Raw genomic sequence first — 22,056 nt, 5'->3', positions numbered from 1 at the left:
TCGGAGTCCTAGTGGACAATCACCTAAATATGAGCCAGCAGTGTGCTGCAGCTGCCAAAAAGGCCAACACAGTGCTAGGCTGCATTAACAGAGGGATAGAATCAAGATCACGTGAAGTGTTAATACCACTTTACAATGCCTTGGTAAGGCCACACTTGGAATACTGCATCCAGTTTTGGTCACCGCGATGTAAAAAAGACGTTGAGACTCTAGAAAGAGTACAGAGAAGAGCAACAAAGATGATTAGGGGACTGGAGGCTAAAGCATATAAGGTACGGCTGCTGGAATTGGGTATGTCTAGTTTAATAAAGAGAAGGACGAGGGGGGACATGATAGCAGTGTTCCAATATCTCAGGGGCTGCCATAAAGAAGAGGGAGTCAAGCTATTCTCCAAGGCGCCTGAAGGCAGGACGAGAAGCAATGGGTAGAAACTAATCAAGGAGAGAAGCAATCTAGAACTAAGGAGAAACTTCCTGACAGTGAGAACAATTAACCAGTGGAACACCCTGCCTCCAGAAGTGGTGAATGCTCCAAAACTGGAAGTTTTTAAGAAGAGACTGGACAGCCATTTGTCCGAAATGGTATAGGGTTTCCTGCCTGAGCAGGGGGTTGGAGTAGATCAGCAGTTCTCAACCTATGGGTCGTGACCCCATTTGGGGTCGATCGACCATTTCACGGGGGTCACCAAGCAATGCTGTCCGCCATTTTTTTCCCCTCTTCCGGCGGGTGCCTTACCTCCCTTGAGCTGGGCCAGCCTGCTCCGTCTCTGCCGCTTGCCAGCTACGCCTCGGCCAGCGCAGGGGGCAGAACCACGCATGCGCGGCGCTCCCGGGCAGGGAAAGTCCTTGACTTACAACCGGTTGGGTAGTCCTCGACTTACGACCGGTTTAGTCGTCGGCTTACGACCGGTTTAGTCCTCGACTTATGACAGGTTGGGGGTCACGACATTAAAAAGGTTGAGAACCACTGGACTAGATGACCTTCAAGGTCCCTTCCAACCTTACTATTATTATTATTATTATTATTATTATTATTATTATTATTATTATTATTATTATTATTATTATCTATCTACCTCCGGAATAGCTAGATAATTTGTCCATTTCTCATTACTGAGATGGTTAAGCAGTTCATGCCTAGGGATATCTCAGTGGATTATTACAGCAGTTTATTGACTGGTCTTCGTGACTATTTTCTGCCCTTTGATTTAGGTCCAGAATAGTGGTTTATGCATGGTCCTGGGCCTTTCCTCATTCATCCCTCTGTCTTCTTCCCATTTTTTTCTTATAGTGACTGAGTCTCCTGCAGTGTTAGAAATTTAAATCTGCTAGTGCTTCCAAGTTATGTGTACAAGAACACTAGAGTGATTAGAATATAGTACCTGTTTTCTAATATATATTTCTATATGTGACTCATTTCCTTCATATCAGTATGGCCATCTCATGTTTCAGTGCTTTCTGTCTTCTTTATGCAGCGGTGGGATTCAAATATGTGAACAACCGGTTCTCTGTGTGGATGCCGCTTCCAGAAGTCCATTCTGGGCCTGGGCAACAAAAAATTAGCTACCGGTTCTGCCGAAGTGGTGCGAACCGGCTGAATCCCACCACTGTCTATATCTTACTTTTTAGAATCCATTCCCCATTGAAATATGTTTTGCATCTGATCTACTGAAATTTGAAAAGTCTCTTAAATAGTTGGGTTTTTTTCAAAATCCATATGTATCTGGAAGAATGTTTCTTTTCAGAAGCAGTATTGGATTTAAACTATGATAGTACTGGGATTTTTTTTTATCTGATTTTTTGAGACTCCCTGAACAAATCCTTGCAGTTGTAAAGGTTAAATTCACTATTATGTGGTGGTGGTTTTGGTGTCTTCAAGTCAGCCTTGACTCCTAGTAACTCCCTAGACAAGGTCCTAAGTTTTTAAAACCTTCAGTGATTTGCCATTGCCTGGTTCCTAGGGCTGAAAGAAGGTGGCTGGCCCAAGATCACCAACTGACTTTGTATCCAAAGCAGGACTAGAACTTACAATCTTCCTGATTTTTAGCTAAAGCCTTAAATGGCTACATCAACTGGCTCTCTTTATTATAGTCATTGTTGAGAATGCCTTACATTGTGATAGTACTTTTATTGTTTGAAATTTGCTTAGGTATAATTGTATACTACATAAAATATTCTGCCAATTCATAGTTCAACTGTTTTTAATGTTTCAATTTTTAAAAAGTTTTTTACTCTGACACAGCTAAGAGATGTTAATAGCTGGTGGTACAACAAGCAAATAAATGAAAATATCATCTTGGAATGGTAGATGATTACAATCAACAATGAGTCAGCAGTGTGATCTGCAAAAAGGCTGAATTAAATGTTAGGCTGAGCTGAGCATGGCTGGTATCTGAATCATGGTAAGTAATGCCACTTTATTCTGTATTGTTAGATTAGATCTCCAGTTCTGTTTCCAGTTCTCTGTCCATATTTTAAGGCTAACTTTAACATACTTTAAGAGAAACTGAATGTGATTCAGAGAAATCAGAGCAGATGATCAAAGGATTAAAAGCTAAGCGCTATGATGTGAAAAAAGAGTAAAGCATCCAGGAATGTTTAGCCTTGAAAAGAGAAGACTGGGGGGGCACATGATAGTACTCTTTAACTACTTGAAAGGATGTCAGGCAGAAAAAGGTCAAGACTTGTTCTTTATTACTCCACAGAGCAAGACATGGAATAATGGATTTAGGTCACAGGCCATCAGATTTGGACTGAATTTTAAGGAAGAGGAATTCAACAATCAAGGCAATTGCTGAGACGTATATCCCTTTATTGAAAGGGTTCTAGTACTAACTAAATAGCCATATGTCAGGGCTGCTTCAGTCTGAGTTTTTGCCTTGAGCAAGGACAAAATGGCTTAAATATCCATTTCTATCTCTATGATATTATGATTGGATGTCATGACTTTTATTTATTTGGATGTACATTCCAATGTAAAAAAATCCAGTTGCCTTAATAATGGGAACTTACTCCTTTTTCCACTCCCCCATTTTCTTTCACTCCTCAGTTAAGGGTTTCAGTCATTATGGGAAGCTCAGATATCATTGCTTTGTTATTCTTGGAAGAAGGAAGCGGCTCACACTGTAAAGTAGTGGTAAGCCACATAAAAATAAAATTCCTAGAAACCCAAAGACTGCATTGAAATTCATACATTGTTAATGTTAAAGGTTTAGAACAGAGGACAAAAAATTTGCCATGAATTTCACTGGAAACAACTTGTAGATTTCCCAATACGGCAAATACAAACATGCATCAAATGTCCAAAACCTACAGAAAAAGTGTCTGAAAAAGGTGTTCTCCTGCAAGTTATGTACAAATACTAAAATGCATCATAGACATTTATGAATATTGGAATTGAGTGATTTATTTTTTAAAATAAAATATTTAAATTTATAGTAAATATACACTTTGTGAAGGTGCATAGAGGTTTCCTCATTTTGAAATACTGCAAAAGTAAATGGTTAGCATTTTAATTAATTAAATAAAACCACAGCAAGAGGGGTGGAGACGGATTGAAATGCTACTTAGCTGATCCATTCCATAGGACCGGCAAGATTGTTAGCAATTTATGCATTCAAAGCAGCACCAGCATTCTTGAAGAAACACTACTTGACTCGCAAGGAGTTAATCTTGCTTCTATTTCTCTCAGTTCTGTATTCTCATGAATCATAAACAAGCTCATAACAAACTTTCCAGGACATTTCAGCCTAACCGCCAGACTCTCATTGCCAATATTCAGTAATGTGATAAGGGAAAACAGCAGCATTGCTCAATATTTTTAGTGCCCATTCTTTGTACTTGCTGATGAGTCCCCAAGGAGCTGTGATGCCTGGTTTCAATGAATATTAATAAGACACCACATTAAAGTATCTGAGAGACACTGTGCATATCATTTGGAGCCTTTGCAAATTCTGGGTCCTACATGAATTCCAGCTAATCCTATTTGGCAAGATGGAGCCGTCAGATAGCTTAGAAGTAATAGAGGCAAGCTGCAGGTCTCTGAGATAGAATGTGAATGTAAAATATTGCAGCATAAGCACTTAGGAGCACAAAAACATGTTGATCATTCCTGTTCCAGATCCTTCCTGATATGAGTATTATCTATACTGAAGCAGCTGAGCTGACATTTGGCTTAAGCTTTCTGTCTTCTCCTCAATATTTATATCATTACTGTACAATTTAACAGCACTTTGAACACTCTGCTAAATAGGCTATCTGCGGTTACACTTCTGCATTAGTTATATTTTGGAAGAATTACTTGTTATTGTAATATCCACAGATTCACAAGATGATAAAAATCTGATGCTGTACACATTCATCTTTGCGACTGTGCCTGTTCCATTATTAATAAACCAGAATATACACATTTACTTCTTTATCTAGTGCTTCACAGCTGAGCTTGGGCTTACTTAACTGCTGAAATGGGAGTAGAGGATAAGTTTTTATTCATGTTTTTATTCCTTATGACAGCCTCTATTCCATGGTAACTGATAAAAAGATGTATGGTGGAACAGCAGGGATCATCCAGTGCCAATCCTAAACATGAGTAGTTAAAATTCCATAGAGTTGAGGACAAAGAGCTACAAAAAGCAAATGTAGCATGACAATAAAAATGCAGCTGCGGCAACTCTGTGTTGTTTACTTGTCCTTCTTACTAATACAGACACAAAAATGCCAGCTATCATTCTGTTGTTTAGTATTCAGCCAATGTCAAGAGAGTGAGGGCAATGAAATGTATTCTGTAATGATGTGCAGTGTATTACATTATGTTGTACATTAGCTTTAACCAGCCTGGTTAGTGTGTGTGGCACATTAGCCATACTGGGTGGGTATTCTGAGTGATGAACTTCAGAACAATGAGAGAGCAAAGCTGCTGGAAACTGCTTTATTGTAATTACAAATTCACATTTACTTCCATCCAACAATAGTGAGAAAGGGAGAGCCACAGCTCCCATTAGCCAATTCTATTCCATGACACCTATTGTGAAATAAGCAATTCAAATAGTGAATAGTCTTCTCTTATCTTCTCTATATCTGAGTTTAGCTATTACAGATTTGTTATCTGTGCTGCACAAATATATCTGAGTTAGGTACAGATAGTCCTTGACTTACAACTGTTCATTTAGTGACCATTCAAAGTAGAACGGCACTGAAAAAAGTGACTTATGACCATTTTTCACACGACCTCTGTGGCATCCCCATGATCAAAATTTGGACTCTTGGCAACTGTCTCATACTTATGATAGTTGCAGTGTCCTAGGGTCATGTGATCACCTTTTGAGACCTTCTGTCAAGCAAAGTCAATGGGCAAGCCAGATCACATAATGACCATATTATTAATTTAACATGGTTGTGATTCACTTAACAACTGTGACAAGAAAGGTTGTAAGATGGGGCAAAACTCACTTAACAAATGTCTCGCTTAGCAACAGAAATTTTGGGTTCAATTGCAGTCGTAAGTTGAGGACTACCTGTATCCTGTGGGTAAACATAAAGGATTGCACTGTCAAAGAGTTATATTTAAAAAAAAATCAGAAATTTGTCATTCTCTAGGTCAGAGGTTCCCAACCCCTGATCCGTGGACCTGCACCGGGCCACGACATGCCAGAAATCGGTCTACACAAACAAGCAAAGCCCCATCCGCAGGATGCAGGCAGTACATGAAACAAAGCCCCCTCCGGACCACGGAAAAACCTCTCCCTGCAGAACTGGTCCCTGGTGCTCAAACGGTTGGGGACCTCTGCTCTAGGTGTTGATAAAATATGGCATCAAATTATCAACTTTGTGATGCTTTCTGAACTGAAGGGGCCCTAAATGAAGTAAGGCTCACTTATCATATTTTGAAAAAAAAAGTGAAATTATGTGCACTGCCACTAAAATGTGAGGCTTTAGTACAGCTCATTAAATCAAGAGCTTAAAATTACCTCACTGCAGTACTGACCAATAATGAAAAGTATTGGAAGTGTAGCTGTAGTTTTTTAATATCTAGTAGTCCACAAGTTCTCCAGTCCTGATTTAAAAGTCATTTCTCAAATTCTATTTGTTACATCGTTTATGTCATGGCATGTTGTAAATTTGGGACACAATTGATGCTAGTCATCCTATGAGGCCATGTGTGGTAAAAAATAGGATGTAACTGAAAAAACAGAGCTCAGTATTAAAATACTGCATTTAGGGACCTCATATGGTAAACATAACAATTGCCCTATACTGAAAGTTGCTCACATATTGCTCACCTATCTAATATGTAGGATTAACTGAAGTTAGATATTCAATTTGGAAAATATCAGCTTTAAAAAAATAAGACCAATAGCTTGCATATATACAGTAGTTGGAAAAAGAGCTGTCAGAATGAATCTGTCTATCCTTATTATATTTCTCCATGACTCTTTCTTATGTATCTTCCATGGTTGTGTTTCTTATGTATCTTCCATAGTTGTGTCTGCTACAAACCTTTCTTCTTACAGTTTTACAAGAATTGTGTGTGGTGGTGGTGTGTGTGGTGGTGGTGGGGGACAGTAAGGTGACTTTCTAGAAAACACCCATCCATCTTTCTGAATTTCAGACACATCTAAACAAGTTGTTTTCTCTAAAATGTTGCCAATTTCTTATTTGAACCTAAGCTTCCCAATATATAGGCATAATGAGAACAGTGTAGTTTTTACAAATAAATATTTCACTGGTGAGATGAAGATAGGTTGATTCTAATGGATCAGTATGAGGATAACTCTGAATGCAGATATTACATAAATGAGCATCATTTTTTTTCAATGTGACTCATTAATAGTTTTTTAAAAGCATGGCAAGTTTCAGAATATCCGCTAGAATTTCAAAAGCAGAAGGGATAACATTACACCTCGCAAATCAAATATTGATTTCACTGTTGATGGCAAGTCAGTGCTTTAGTAGTCATTCCATTACACCTGAAAGCAAGTGATTAGATACCATAATATATTAGTAGTATTTATATACTACTATGCCATATCCATCTAGTAGAATTATACAATATAACAACCACCAAAATTATGAATGTCAAATTATGAACTATCCATAAAATGCAGCATAGTTCTAATATTGTTAGACAACATTTTTGTATCTTTATAAAGTTGGCAACATCTTGCAAAAACAACCATCTGGCTGGTCAAGACACAGCCAATCCAATACTGAATGGTGAGCAGGATGACTTTCTGAAGGATAACTGGAGAATTTCCAAACAATAACATCTAGAAGTGCAGTATTGGCTTATTCTGGTCCATAGAGGGTAGTTGTCTATTCTCAGAAATTGAAGAAAAATTGCTAGGAAACAAATCTATCAGAACCAGAATTAAGTTTTAAAGATTTTTTCCTCTGGAGAGGTTGAATAAGCAGCTAGTACAACATATTCTTAGCAGCTTTCCACACTTAGGACATTGAAGAAATTAAACTTACCATAGGCAATTTATTTTATATCATAGTATTATCATAATCGATTTATTCCAAGATATCCAAGTGACCAGTTGACAATGAAGACACATGAAATAAGATCTGATTAAAATGGCAACCAAGCCAGCAGATTTCATGCACATTTTGCTTGCTATAACCTGGAAGTGCTTATCATAGTAAAAACTGGCAATATAACTTTGCAAGAAAACAAAAGCCTGCACACAATATCTGATTATCTTGATGAAATTATGACAGTAGAAGGGAAAGAGCATTTTAAAATATTCCTCCATGAATATTGGTGATGCACGATTAATGTTCATTTGTCTGTTTCTTTGGGACTCTCTTAATAAAGGTATCCATTATGCTGTATCTTTACTTTACATGTTCCAGAAATGTTGCTCCCAATAATATGTATGAAATTTCTGTAATTTATGGTACTTCTTAGAGGTATCACTATGCTGGCATTTTTTCCTAGATGCAATTGTTGCTAGGTGAGCACCACTTAATTAATGAGTGTAATATCTTCTGTGTTTATAACACAATCAAGTGCCATATGCTAATACATAGGGTTGCAACAGCAGGAAAACTAGACTGAGTTTAATCACATGTGCTTTATCATTCATGCTGACATCCCAGGCTGTTGCCTTTTTAAAAGTCTATGCTATGAAGATGCACAGAAGTGTAGTTTTAAAATAAAGATGTATAACCTGGTTGCTGCATAAGTACAAAATGAAAAAGACCCATGGAGTTATCTTTCTACCTGCCCGAGGTCAAAAGAAACAATGTTGCAATACTGGTTTTGCATACTAGCATCGTTACTAACATCGCTAGCAAAACATTTAAAGCCCCTAGATGTAACTAGTTTGGTGCACTCAAAATTGGTTTTGCAATTGTTATTGCCATTGCAAGAAATGGTATTAATATAAAAAGTTGTAATGACATAACAACTTGGTAAGCATCGTTTTAAGGGAATAAAAGCACCAGTAGAACAGAATGATGCCATGGGCTACATAAAATATTTTAGGGCAATGTATCCTGATGGTACAGACTGCTAAACATTTCTCTTAAATAAGCATGGGTTCAAAACTATGCCTTTTGTTTTAAATGTAAGTTTCCTAATAACATAGAAGGCTGTGGAAAAGCAGCAGATGTTAGGCAGGGAAAATAAGTAAAAAAATAGAGAAAGTTTTTGAAGTACTGATTATACCTCTAGAACCAGTGAGGAAACATGACTACACCAAATGCAATATAAATGAATATTATGGTCACAGCTGACCTTTGTCATCAAGCCTATCTAGTAAATAGTGACTGGAAGGATTGAATCTGTCAATGCAGTCCATCAGAACCTTTTTTTTTTAACCCCAGAAGGCTTCGCTCATTGAAACAATATGATGAACATAGTATATTCAGATAAATATATATTCACATTACATTATTCAGGATGCAATGATCAGAGCTCTCTCTAGCGTTTACATTATTCAGGATGCAATGATCAGAGCTCTCTCTAGCCAAAAGCCTTTAAAATATGCTTTCCAGTCAAATACCTTTCATATAGGTTAGAAATATAAGTCTCTGAATTCTCAGAGTTGTATTTTCTGCACTTATAAAGGGCACCAGGTTGTAGAAAACGGGGCTAAGATATGCCATGTCTATATTTAGTTTTTCTTTTCTTTTCACCTATTTCCTCTTTTAATTATTTTCCCTTTTACTCCCTATTAATTTTCTGTCCTTTGCACCAAAACACTGCTTATCCCAAAAGGAACTGTGTGATAGGTGTATATGTGTATATCAAAAGTATATGTTCTGTTTCATTATCTGCACTTTCAAGAACTGTTTCGGACTTTAATGGTATGAAAAGACAAATTTTCAGGGATAGATGATTCAAATTTTACAAAATATAAATACTGATTGTAGGTCAGAAATAAGCCTCATTATTGTAGATGGGAATCAACAGAAATTGGAGCAATTATAGAAACAAGTGGACTGTGTTGCATACATAAGCAGGGTCAGGAAGTTTGATTCTTTGGTAGTGGGTTTCTTGGTTTAAAAATTATATTCATGCATTAGAAAGACCGTAAAGAATTATTGTCATCTTGCCAGAAAGAGTCATTGGCAGGAGAGCTCTAACCGGTGCAAAAAAGTGGCTTAAACCATTCATGTGGCCTCAGTTGCTAACCTCTGTTTAGCCATAGAAATAATACATTAATTGCATACTTTAATTCGGCAATTATCAATCTCAATTTCTTCTTCTATAGTATTACTCTAGTAATGTCTGACTACTTAATATTGTCAACGATGAACTATACCAATGCCAACGTAAACTCTCAACATCAATCTGATACAGGTTAAGAATGTAATTTTTGGTCTCTAAATGCAGGGGAGATGATATTTGCGAGAAAGAGCAAAGATAATTTCAATGAGGAGAGGCAAAAATTAGAAATCTTCACAGATTCTTTCCACTTAGGAAAACCTTTCACTTTGGTTTATTAATGCCAATTTTCTCCCTATAGTGAGTCCTAAAATGACTGTTAAATTGGAGAGCTGGGATATGGTGAAAACTATTTATTAATAAGTACTATACATTTCCATAGGTGGAAACAAAATCATTTGGAAAGATCAAAATAGGGGAAAATAATTTATTCAAAGAATAGTATAGAATAAAGATGAAAATCTGCATATAAGATTGTCCTTTTCAAAGTCATCCTGCAATTGAAAAAGAAAAGCTTTTATATATCCATCCTTAAGTATTGGTGTTATTAAACCTTTTCACAGGGGATAATATCTCTGCATCAGCATTATGAAAAATGAGTTTTCACTTTCTTAGCCACAGTAATATTCTAACTTGGAGTGATTAAGAACTTCATTAGGGGCAAGCAGAAACATCCTTGGGTGAAGTCTGGCTAAGACATAATGCATATTTATGATGCCAATTAGAGAAGCTAGGCTACTCTCTGAAACCAAGCGAACTTGTAAAATTAGCTGCATCTGTACTGAATCTTTCTGTTTCCTGAGCTGTTAGCAATCACTACAGCATTACAACAGTTGTTTGCTAACCTGTGTGACAGTTATACTAATAGAATGAAAAATGGTAAGATTTACATAGGAATAACGAGGCTCTGCTCTTGGAGCACAGCAATTGGCATGCTCCTTCTGCTTTCTGCTTCTTCTTAGAGCAGAAAAGGTTCACGGGGCAGGAATGTAAGAAAAGGCTTCAAGCAATATGGCTTTTCCAAGACTAATTACCTGCTCAGAATCTGGACAGATATGCTGCCATGGCATGATCATTTCCTTCTGCCTGAACTATTAAAATTTTCCCAGGCAGCCACCTTAAAGCTCAAGTCAATGTGTTTACCGGGCTCAGTACTCTCCAAGAGGAAAATCAATTGGTAAATTCTGTATCTCTTCATTTAATACAAATTTGGTCCAGCTCTGTTAAAGAAGATTTGATAAGACACATTCACTTAAAAAATGTGAATTGTTTTCAAAGTCAGGCTTCAAAGCAAGTTGATCAGCTTCCTTCTAGGACAATATGCAAAGATTAGATAGAAAAGTCTAGGTAAAGGCAGAAGAAAATCAAATGGTCTCATTATGTTGGGGAAAGCAATTTATTTCTCTGTAATAGTTGAAATCCAAGAGAACTAACAGGATTCCAGGTTGTTTCTTGGGGTTACACTATAGAAAGATGGGAGACATGAAAGCAACAACTTCCTGAGACCAGGCTAGAGAAAAGAGTAAACTGCTGGAGGTCAAAGTCAACAGTCTGGATTTTCTCAAGATCGCTCTATCAGTCTAGAACAGTTTGAATGTATCTTACCTCCTATTCTGATATAAAATGAATAAATATAACATTAAAGTTTTTTGGTTTTATATTGATTTCTCTTTCATTATCATCTCTTATTTCCCTACTGTGATGTCAATGAAAATGTGCCTCCTGGAGCAGCTACTAGCTGTAGAAAGGAGGCCTCCAATAGGAACTTTCCTCTTCCCTAAATTAATAGTGGTTTTGGCAAGGGTGAATATATTGGTGTGTTTATCATCAGGTCTCTGGGGGTTCAATTACTCCGGCCCAATGAACTGTGATCCTGATGAAAATCAGAGGAGTCCACTCTCAATAATATTAGCAGCTAATTTGGCTCTCAAGAGGGATTCTATAATATTTTTCTCAGAAAAAGAAGTGCATTGCCAAAAAGAGGACAAAAGAAAGTAGATCATTCATATCTTAAACCAGCTATTGTTATGTGGTGGGTAAGGTATATATTTATCACTTAGGAGTTTTAGGTCCAGTTCACTCCCATCTGTGGTTATCACAGGATGACTATCGGCCAGTAGTCACTCAGTCTCAGCCCAACCTACTTCATATGTTGTTGTTTGTTGTGAGGATATTATGAAGGGATTTCCCCATGGGAACTGACTTGAGAGCCTAGAGAAAAGGTGGGGTATAAATCTAACAAACAAGTAAATAAAAATACAGTATAGAATGAGGGAAAACTCTGGTCAGATCTTCCAAGTTTAATTTAAAGATCCATTAAATAAAAGTAAGATCTTACTTTCATTTCTTATTTTTATTTAATGGATCTTTAAATTAGATTTGGAATGGAAATCTTGAAATAGAGAATGACATCTGTAAAGTAGGACACAGGGCTACCCAACCAAAGAGGTTCTGGTCAAAATGAATCAGGATCATAGATTAATTTGAATAGAATCACACTGCCTATCCTGAATAAGGTAGTCAGTTTAGAACTGTTCCTTGAGCCATCTTCGTAACAGGACTTTCAGAAGAACAGGACCTTTCTCCATTTGAAGAAAAAGGACTTGGTTTATGTGCCACATGGCTTAGTTTCCTCAAAATGAACCTGAAGTTCATGCCTTATTGTTACAGTTTTATTATTCTGCTTATACACAGCATCAGAATGTAACATTAGAGTATAATATTTATATTTAAAAAATCTAAACTGCCCAAATTATGGTGGTAAGTATAATGAGCCTCTCATTTTTAATCCAAACAGTTATGAGAATGTAAAATACACTCTAAAATGTGGAACCCAAGATAAATTTGATACGTGCATTATCTCCATGCAGAAATAAATCTTGATAAATCAACTTCCATCATAAATAATATTACAGATTATAAAATGTGCAAAACTTTCTAAATTATGCTAGTTTAGTGGAAGCCTTCTGACTGCTTAAACAAATTAATAGAAGAAAGGACAACAAAATGTCAACCTCCAAAAAACCAGTGGTTCATCTGCTTCTGACAAATCTTATTACTTTTGTGTAACATAGAACTACATCAAACCATTCACAACGGTGGTCTGCATTTGCTTTCTACATTACTAGTAACAACAGATACTCACAGTTGTAGCATACTGAATATCCTTCCAGATGGAGGTCTCCCGAGAGAGATCTGAGGCTTCAAAGAGGTTCTCTAGGATCACCTCCCCAATCATGTCATGCCGGGAAAACCTGTCGAAGTCAAAGACACTAAGATGGAGCTTTCTATTGGCCAGCTCTTCATAGGGTACAGGAAACTGAAAGCATTCATCAAAGGTGGGATTGAGAGTCTTCCTGTGCACTCGTGTTTGGAACTTGCGCTTTCTGTCAGGCAAGAGGTAGATCTTAACATAGGGGTCAGAACTGCCACAGAGATCCTTAGCAGGCAAGTCAAAAGCCTTGAGGATCCGCACAATCAGAGTCTCATTTTCATAGTCGTATTTCAAAGCAAAATTTATTTTCCCACAGGTTTTTTCAGCTTCTTTCTTGGGGTCCTCAGAGTCCACAGATTTCTGTTTGTACAACTCAGGCTTGATCCGGCCAATGCAAGTGGGCTGCTCTGCTGCAAGTGGTAGATCTGTGCCATAGTCCACACTGGAAACGTGCATCTGTCTGGGCAGATGCCTCTTGAAAGAAATGTGCCTGCAAGAGTTAAAAGGAAGAGAACATATTGCATGCCTGGAAATAAATGGCATTCATTGCATGAACCACTGTGAGAATATCAAATGGAATGTAGATCATGCACAGACCAGAAATAGGGAGCCAGTCCTCTCCCATCTTCAAATTTTGAGATTAATCACTATCTCCTGGTTAAAGAAAGATGAACGTCTGGTCTTAGCAAATGCCTACAAATTTATCTTACATGGATTCGAACTATTAAAATAATTATCATCCAAATAACAGCCTCCAAGAACCAGAATGTTTGAAAAAAAATGTTTTAATCTCATCCATCCTCCCTATGTAGTTTTAAATTTCAGTTCAGCAGTTGAACAACCTCTGGAGAGCTGTATGTCATCCATTTACTTTTAAGGAGAAATCACTGTACTTTCACTGTACTTAAAAGATAACAATTTTTTAATTAATTTTCAGAAAAGAGAATTTTAAATCTCTTACAACTTATTATTTTTTCTCCAAGAAAAACTACTATGATTTGAATCTCCTGGGAAATGAGGCAGGTCATCACTTGTTCCTTTTGCTCCCTAATTTACCCCACTAAACATGCTCCAGAGAGCAGGGTGATTTATTAAACATGTCATAATTTGTTGTATCATGAAAGAGGAAGGAGGAAAGGGAAGGGATTGTTATAATATATATCTAAGGGCTCTTCCTCATGCACACTCCTTCAGTCCTTGAAGTGACAGAAAAATACAGTGACATAAATTGTGTCACCCCCAACATCCAACACCTATTCTGTTTCAGTGCAACAGATGCTGTCCTTGCAGTTTAAAGGCAGACAAATTAAGGGCAGTAATTAGTGGATTCTCCTAGTTGTGTTTTCTCTTCCACTTAATGTTACCTGCCAGAAAGAAAAGTAGCTACCACTTTCCTTAAAATGTGATGGAGAAGACTTAAATTCCTGTGGGTGGCATCTAAGATGGAGGCTTAAGCCATCTTCAGGTTGCCCAAGTGACAGGTGAGTAGCAGGGATGATGGAGCTATCTGGTGTTTTTGGGAAATTCCCTTCCTGCTTCATCTCTTATCTTTCCTATCCTCCACTCACCTGTCAGTGCAACTATTTTCTAATACAGGTTTAGTACATTTTCAGAAGAGCAATAGAGCCTTATTCAAAAGTAGCCTGAGTGAGAGATCACTGGTGCAGTGAAGATACTAATGCCAGGGGCATTGGATTATTTCCTTTTCACTTCATTCAAGATAATAATACTGCAACAGCTGTAAAATAATCAAAATGGCACTGCCCCCAAAGTAATGAAAACTGTAGAAACTTCAGCTTCATGAATTCCCTTGTGGGCAAAAGTAGTAGAAAAACAGTTCTGCCCTAATTTGAAACAAAACTGACAAAACCCAGCTGGCAGAATGTGGCTCTCTTTCCTAATTAAATCCCACTCTTTCAAGAGAATGCTAAACCTGTAGTTAACAAGCAGGTCTAGCAGTAAACCTTGTGCTGTTTTCAAAGTACCAATCACGTATTAGCCAGGTGTCTGGTCACTTTCTGCAGTCTGAGCTAAAATGGCCATTAGGCAGTGCCCAGCAATTGGTAGAAAGGGATGGAGATGAGGCAAAACAGTTTCAAGTAGCCAACAGGACCTGCACAAGTTCAAACCTCTGACTTTGTAATCATTAATATTGTCAACGAAGTTTCATAAATCCATACAGCAAGATTTGTGTCAGGAGAAGAGCAATTACAACAGGTAAAGACATTGTAAGGTGTCTCAACAATGGGCAGGGGACGAAAGAAATGAAATATCACAGAGATAGGTCCCTTAAAAATGGTCTGCCTGCATTTTTGTGTCATGATTCCCAACTACTGAATCAGAACTTATGAGAATTATAATAAAAGGGAAGGGAAAGAAGATAGCCACCATATATTTACCATATTCTATTTATTTATTTCCAGTACTTGTTGACCATCCCATTCATGCAACTTTGCTGGTATACAAGATCAAAATTGCCATTAAAACAAGCAATACCAAGCAGTTCATAAGGTCAATTAAGGTCAAAAGCATAAGAGAGTAAAAGTTTAAATGGTTTGTGGAATGTAACAAGGAGGATACTTTGTGTACCTCTTGGAAACCAGGTTGCTGAGCACATGGGTCACTACAGGAAAGGCCTGCTGTCTGACGCAGGACTTGTCCACTTCCCATGGAGAAAAATCTCTTAGCAAGCCTCTTGAGAAATTGAGACTGGTTGGGCAGCATAACTTTGGCAAGGCAGTGTGACATCATATATGTTTTTAAGTAATTGCATGTTTTTTAAATTGAGCTTAGCAGCATCTGAGTAATCACTGCAGCAACCTGAAAAGTACTGTTTATCTGCAGAGGCAGAGTTGACCTGTCAGTGGTCTGGTCAATATGTTCTGGATCAGTTGCAGCATCTGAGATTCTCCAAAAGCCTACAGTCAAATCATATAGGGTGCAGAGCAGTAGTCTAATTTTGAGATAGTCAAAGTATGGACAAAAGCCCTCTGGCTGCTACTTTTACTTGTTTAAACAGAAGCATTGGGTCCAGGAAGACCTCTAAGTTGCAAACCCTCTCTGTCTACAGTCAGTATTCTAGCATACATCATAGTGCATTGAGGTGGGAAGATGCACTAATCATATTTCTTTCTATATCTTATACAATTGGTTCCCAGGGGAACTTTTCTAATTGAATTTCTTAATGTGTTTCCCTTTCTGTTTTCAGTTAATTAACTTAATGGACATGAGTAAGAAAATCTTAAACTAAGAATGGCAGGCAAATATCTACCAAAGGGACAATATTTACTACCTCGTTCAGCCTCTCCTTACCAAGACTTTATAGATTTGCAGCCCTGACAATATGCTTGGTTAATATTCCAGAGAAAGAGCATCACTGTATTTCTTATGAGTCCTTTTGTATGTCTGTGCTTAATTTGACCATTATACCATATCTTTCTTCTTCTTTTTTTTTATATGGGAGTCACATTTATATTATTACAATCATTTGGATTTTTTCTTTGGCCACTACATATTTTAATATGAGGTTATGAATTATTTGCTGATACTATAATCTCATTCTAAATCTAAGGAATCTGGAAAAAATATTATTTTTACTGTTTGGGTTATGCCACCAGTGTACTAGTACTTTCAGAATATAAAAACTGCTTCCTGCCTCAAGAAATTTCAATTCAACACATGGAAGCCACAAAGGAATTGGAAGCAAGGGAAGTAGAACTAAATAATCCCACTGCAGTCCTTTCATTTCTCAACAATCTCAATTTAATAACCATTACACCACCCTATGCACCGAGCTGGAGGATATTATATGTACTTCCTATTTGAATACATTCTTAATAGCAGGACTAACTTGCACTGTGAGGTTAAAGTAGACACTCAATTAAAATGCTCATTGTCTAAGCTGAGGCATAAAATTAGTATCAAAGAATGAGCTTGTAGAAACAAAGATGTTGCCTTGAGATTAAGGTAACATCCATAACTGAGCTATATGCCATCTCCAAAAATCTCCAATGTATCCCAGGGACAGCCTTCTGCTTATCTCTAGTATACCCTCTCCCATAAAAGGAAATAAAAACAATTATATTTTTGTTGCAAGTAGCATTTTAAAAAATCAGACCAATTTCTCCTCACTGTGTGGAATAAGCAAACCTTGGAAAAAATTCAGAGAAGAGCAACTAAGATGATCAAAGGCCTGGAGACTAAAACATACGAAGAACGGCTACGGGACTTGGGTTTGCCTTGTCTAAAGAAAAGAAGAAATAGGGGAGACATGAAAGCAGTGTTCCAGTATCTGAGGGGCTGCCACAGGGCAGAGTGGGCCAGGTTGTTCACCAGCACACCAGAGGGAAGGATGAGAAACAATGGTTGGAAACTGGTCAAAGAAAGAAGCAACCTGGAACTAAGGAGAAACTTCCTGACAGTGAGGACAATCAACCAGTGGAATAGCTTACCCCCAGAAATCGTGGGCACTCCATCACTGGAGATTTTTAAGAGGAGACTGGGCATTCACCCATCTGAGATGGTGTAGGTTCTCCTGCTTGAGCAGGGGACTGGACTAGAGGACCCCCAAGGTCCCTTCCAGTTCTATTCTATTCTATTCATGATTAAGCCTATCCACTGAAGGAATATAGACCTATAAATGTATTCATGTGGTTGATGCATGTATATGTGGGAGGAAGAAACTGTGTGTATATATTTATGTACATTCTGGCCAATACAAGATATGAATGCAAAAGCCCAGAAAGAGCATCATTAGGCTGTAAAAGACTGCATACTCAGGGGAAGCTGAGAAAGGGAGACCGGTATGTAGAAGAGCCATTCCCAAAAGCAACTATAGGATCTTGTAGGTATTCTACAGGTTCAAAAGTATCTCTGTGTGATATTTTCTGCCTGAGTAGAATAAGGAGAGGACATCAATCAAAGAAATGGAAAATAAAATAGACAGACAATAGATGTTCCTTTATAGATATTGCTGGCTGAAAGTGCTACTGTTCTTTACTATTAACCATCATACTTAGAAGTGATGGAAATTCAATGCCTCACTTCTATGGGAGAAACTGATAGACACCTGAATTAATTTACTATATATCCAACAACCACATGAGTGCAATCATTCAACATCTTAGCTGAGAAGATTATATAGGTGAGATATGAGTATCAGTGGCCTCTGGGCAAAAAAGTCCCAGATTGTCCTCAGCATTCAGTTTTCTGCATACCCTTGCTTTCTTTGTAATGAATCTTCATGCATGGATTATTCCTCCATTTAAGACTAGAGTGACCCTAAGGCAGTAGCTCGTCTTAAACACTAGAATGTAGCTTCCTCTAAGCCAATGCAGTGAGTGATATGTCAAGTCCGTTTATCTAATTATTGTTGCTTGAGTCACACAAGCAAGAAAAAGTGCAAAAGGCTATAATTCCATCTGACAGTATGCCATGTCACTGATACATCTCCTTGACTCCCTAAGTTCTAACAAAATTAAAGTAGCCACAAACATATTGACAACTTGACACAATGAGGTCAAGTCACAATAATAAGGTTTGAATCTTTTAGTTAAGATTAACAGCCCTCAGGGAGTTTAGTGTAATACGTGAACTGATTTACTATCAGGTCAACCTTTGGCAAAGACCAACATTAAATAAGAGGAGTTTCCTTCAGTTCAGATCTAGGTGGTTCACGTCAGCCAAAAGTTCAGTTTAATCACCTTTTTGCTTAGTGATTTCTAAGTGTCAAGAATATATTTAAAAGAAAAAAGTTGCTACTTCAGATAGTGGATATGGCAGAATTAATTTGAATTTGAATTTGGAGACCACAGCTTAAAGAAATGCAATAGATAACAGCCCAAGAATTGCTCTTACCTGGTGGAAGATGCAGGTTCTGTTGTTTGTCTCTGTATTCGTGTGCGTCGCATTAGATGATCTTTCATGGACATCTGAACTTCTGCTGGGATATCTGGTGAAGTGTGACTGATTTTTACTGCTGCTTCCAAGAATCCAAGAGTCCCAGTATCCTTTAGCTTGTCAGCCATATTGTCTTTGTCGTGCTCTGCCAAAGTCTGAGTGGTGGGGATGTTAGTTGAAATAGATTTGTTCCTCCAAGGAACCCAACACAGCTTCCAAAAAAGGAATAGAAAAACTGCCACCAGAGCCAGTCCACATACAATTACTATCACTGCAAGAAGACTGATGGAGAGTTCTGAAGGACAAGAAATGGGGGGGCCAACAGGGCAGGGGAAAAGGGAAAAGGGGGGAATGGTAGGAAAGAAAGAACAAACAAAAGAATTTGATGAGAAAGATGAAAGAACAAGAACAAATTCCAAAATGGTGTGTCCCATTACACCTGCACATGTATTACATTTACAAAGGTAATAGATTTCTTTCTTTTCATGTTTCAAGTCCTTTCAATGCAACTTTCAAGGATGTTTTGCAAAGGAAAACTGCAGTTAAGGCACCATATATTTCCTGCTTTAAATAAGAGAAGTACATTCTGTACTATCCTTCATCAACCTTAAATAAAAGCAGGGCTTTTTTTCTCATAGAACGCCCAGAACGGAGTTCCAGCACCTTTTTTGGATGGAACCTTGTAGGGTAGGCAAGGCAGATTGTATGACATGTGTGAGTTCCGGCACCTTTTTTTTTTTTTTTTTAGAAAAAAAGCACTGAATAAAAGAAGTAAATTTTATGCTATCCTTTGCTGTCCAGATGTTTTGGATTTCAACTGCTATAGCAGATTAAAATTAGTCTGTGATAATTTGTAAAAGTAGAACATACATTTTAACACAGCCACTAAACAGTACTTCAGTTATGAGGAGGCTTTCAATCCAGAGATTACTCATAATCTCTCTTCTCTATTAATCCTTTGTAAAATCTGCATCTTTAGAGTGTCCCTGAGCTTTTGTGCTTCTTTCGTGAACTGAGCTAGCAGTTATCTATATGGAAAGAGGAACTTTCTAGAATCTTTTGTCAACAACTTAACATTCATCAGAAAGAAAATCCACTTTTCTATGTTCCACCTTAATCATAAGCAACATTAATTTTAAATTTATCATAAAGGTTGCTATATATATGTAATTGAAGGATGCTGAGCTACATCTTAGATATTTTATGTGCTGTAAGGGAGATATATTTAGATGGGATTTAGTATTTGAGCATTCCTTTAAGATTCAGTCAGGGCTGCTGTCATTTATTATTTGTGTGAGTCTTATTGAGTAGATCCATAATAAGCAAATGCTTAATATATAATGCAAAATACATATATGTATATACTATGCTAGAAAAACAGCATTTTCACCTCAGGTATACATCTTAATGTGTTTATACTATTTGATATTCTCACACTGCATCTATTTCTTAAGCTGGAGTCTGGGTCCAAGATTACAGTCAAAGGACAGTTAGTAAGGTAAAAATCTTTCCTACAAGAAGACTGAAACCACTGAAAAGAATGCCAAAGTTTAGTCTGATAAGATCAAAACATCAAACCCGGTGATAAAAAAAGCTGTCAAATGATGCAGGAGATCCAGCAAACCTAATGCTCCCCCTGTCTAGATTATCCAGAGAAGCAAAGGACGCTCAGTTCTAATGCTGCTCGCTTCACTTCATGAATGCAGATTTGTGATGTATGGTGTTCAAATCTGAATTAGGATTCAGATCTAGCTAGAGTGATTTCTGTCTCTTCCTAACAACTCCTCCTTAAAAGAAAAAAAATGTGGATTCTTTAAGAAGCAGCTGACAGGTAGAGATAGATAAAAGCAAGCACCTTATATCTAATCATTTACAAATAAATATTTCAATTGTGCATACAAAGTTTGAAACTACAGCTTATTTTGATTATCTTCAAACACACATACTTGTGCTAAGTGCAATGTATGTGTCTGTCTGTGCACAAACACACACACAAATTCCTTCTCACCCTTGTGGGTGGTCTGTATCTTCTTCAAACTCGGGTCTTCTTATAAGGTGTGGAGTTTGAGGGTTGGGTATCTTAAATGTTCCTAGCACTTCCCTCTTCTGGACAGAGAGCTCTGATGTCATTGGAGCCATTCTCCCAGCTTAGGAGTCACTGGCACCTCTTTAGCCTTTACTTTCCACTTTCTCTTCAGTTCCTTCTTCAGGAAGTGCTTCTCCAGTTTTTCATACTCCTTCCTGATGTTGCTGTCACTTGGCATTGCTACATATATCACTACTACTGTCTTTTGGTCCTTGTCTACTACCACAGTATCTGGTTGATTGGCCAGTACCTGCTTGTCTGTCTGGATCTGGAAGTCCCATAGGAGTTTAGCTTTCTTATTCTCAATCTTTTGTGGGATATGGTATGCTACAAAAAGGGAGTAACGTGGCCTTTCTGTTCAGCTATACTTCTTAATGTGTTTATGAAATTTAATATACTAATGTGTGTGGGATGGGTGGGTTGTATTTTGGATTGTAAATGAAACCTTCTGATAACTGGGTTGAAGCAGCAGAGTTTGAAGAAATGAATTGTGACACAATCCTTTCTTTAGATAATTATTGAGGAAAAAACCCACTCTTAATGTTGGGTACAAATCACCTTTCAAAATAGTCCACCAGATATTGGCAGTTATTTTTTCCAAAGACATTGCCTAATAATTTCTCAAAAGTAGGGCTTCTTTAACAGTGGTAGAACTACTAAGTCCATGGGGGAGGGGAGGGGGAATGGTGTCTTCCCTTGAGATATATTTGAAGTAGGGAAGCTACAGCCAACTGGAAAAATTATTATATAATGAAAGACAGGATATTCATATGCGCCCATTGGTCATGTTACAATTAAGAGCAAAATGCACGGTGATGAACCAAGGAGACTTATTTTTAGTGACCTCGTGGCTATCTAAAGTCTCTTAAAGACTCTCTAAACATAGTAACTGTCTCTCTAAGGAGCACCAGTGGGTGGAATTCAGGGAAAAGGAAATTAGGAGCTTATTTGGCTGATATTTTCTGCAATAAAAATATTAGATAGATAAGATAGATAATTTAATTTGTATACCGCCCTTCTCCCATAGGACTCAGGGCGGTTCACAGCATATTAAAAACAAATAATATACACACAATACAAAAAATGCAAAATACAAAAATACAGAAATACAAAAAATAAACCCCGATAAAAGCCGAATTAAAACCAAATATTACCAGCTGTGTTTCCAATTAAAATACTTTTAAAA

The 22,056-nt window shown here is 37.4% G+C and overlaps 1 protein-coding gene across 1 annotated transcript in view; it reads right to left on the bottom strand.

Annotated features, from left to right (window-relative positions):
- Nucleotides 1-22,056, bottom strand: part of SYT6 (synaptotagmin 6) — an 80,302-nt gene that overhangs the window by 56,231 nt on the left and 2,015 nt on the right. The window contains exons 2-3 of the mRNA XM_029284335.1: nucleotides 18,743-19,079; nucleotides 12,818-13,376 (exon numbers count right to left, since the gene is read on the bottom strand). Of these exons, the coding sequence (XP_029140168.1) occupies nucleotides 12,818-13,376; nucleotides 18,743-19,079 (896 nt within the window). The remainder of the gene's footprint in view (nucleotides 1-12,817; nucleotides 13,377-18,742; nucleotides 19,080-22,056) is intronic.

The sequence above is a fragment of the Protobothrops mucrosquamatus genome, unplaced genomic scaffold, assembly GCF_001527695.2.
Source record: "Protobothrops mucrosquamatus isolate PMUCROS unplaced genomic scaffold, P.Mucros_1.0 scaffold545, whole genome shotgun sequence".
NCBI lineage: Eukaryota > Metazoa > Chordata > Lepidosauria > Squamata > Viperidae > Protobothrops > Protobothrops mucrosquamatus.
The sequence above is the reverse complement of the archived record's forward strand: the minus strand, read 5'-3'. Positions and strand labels throughout refer to the sequence as shown.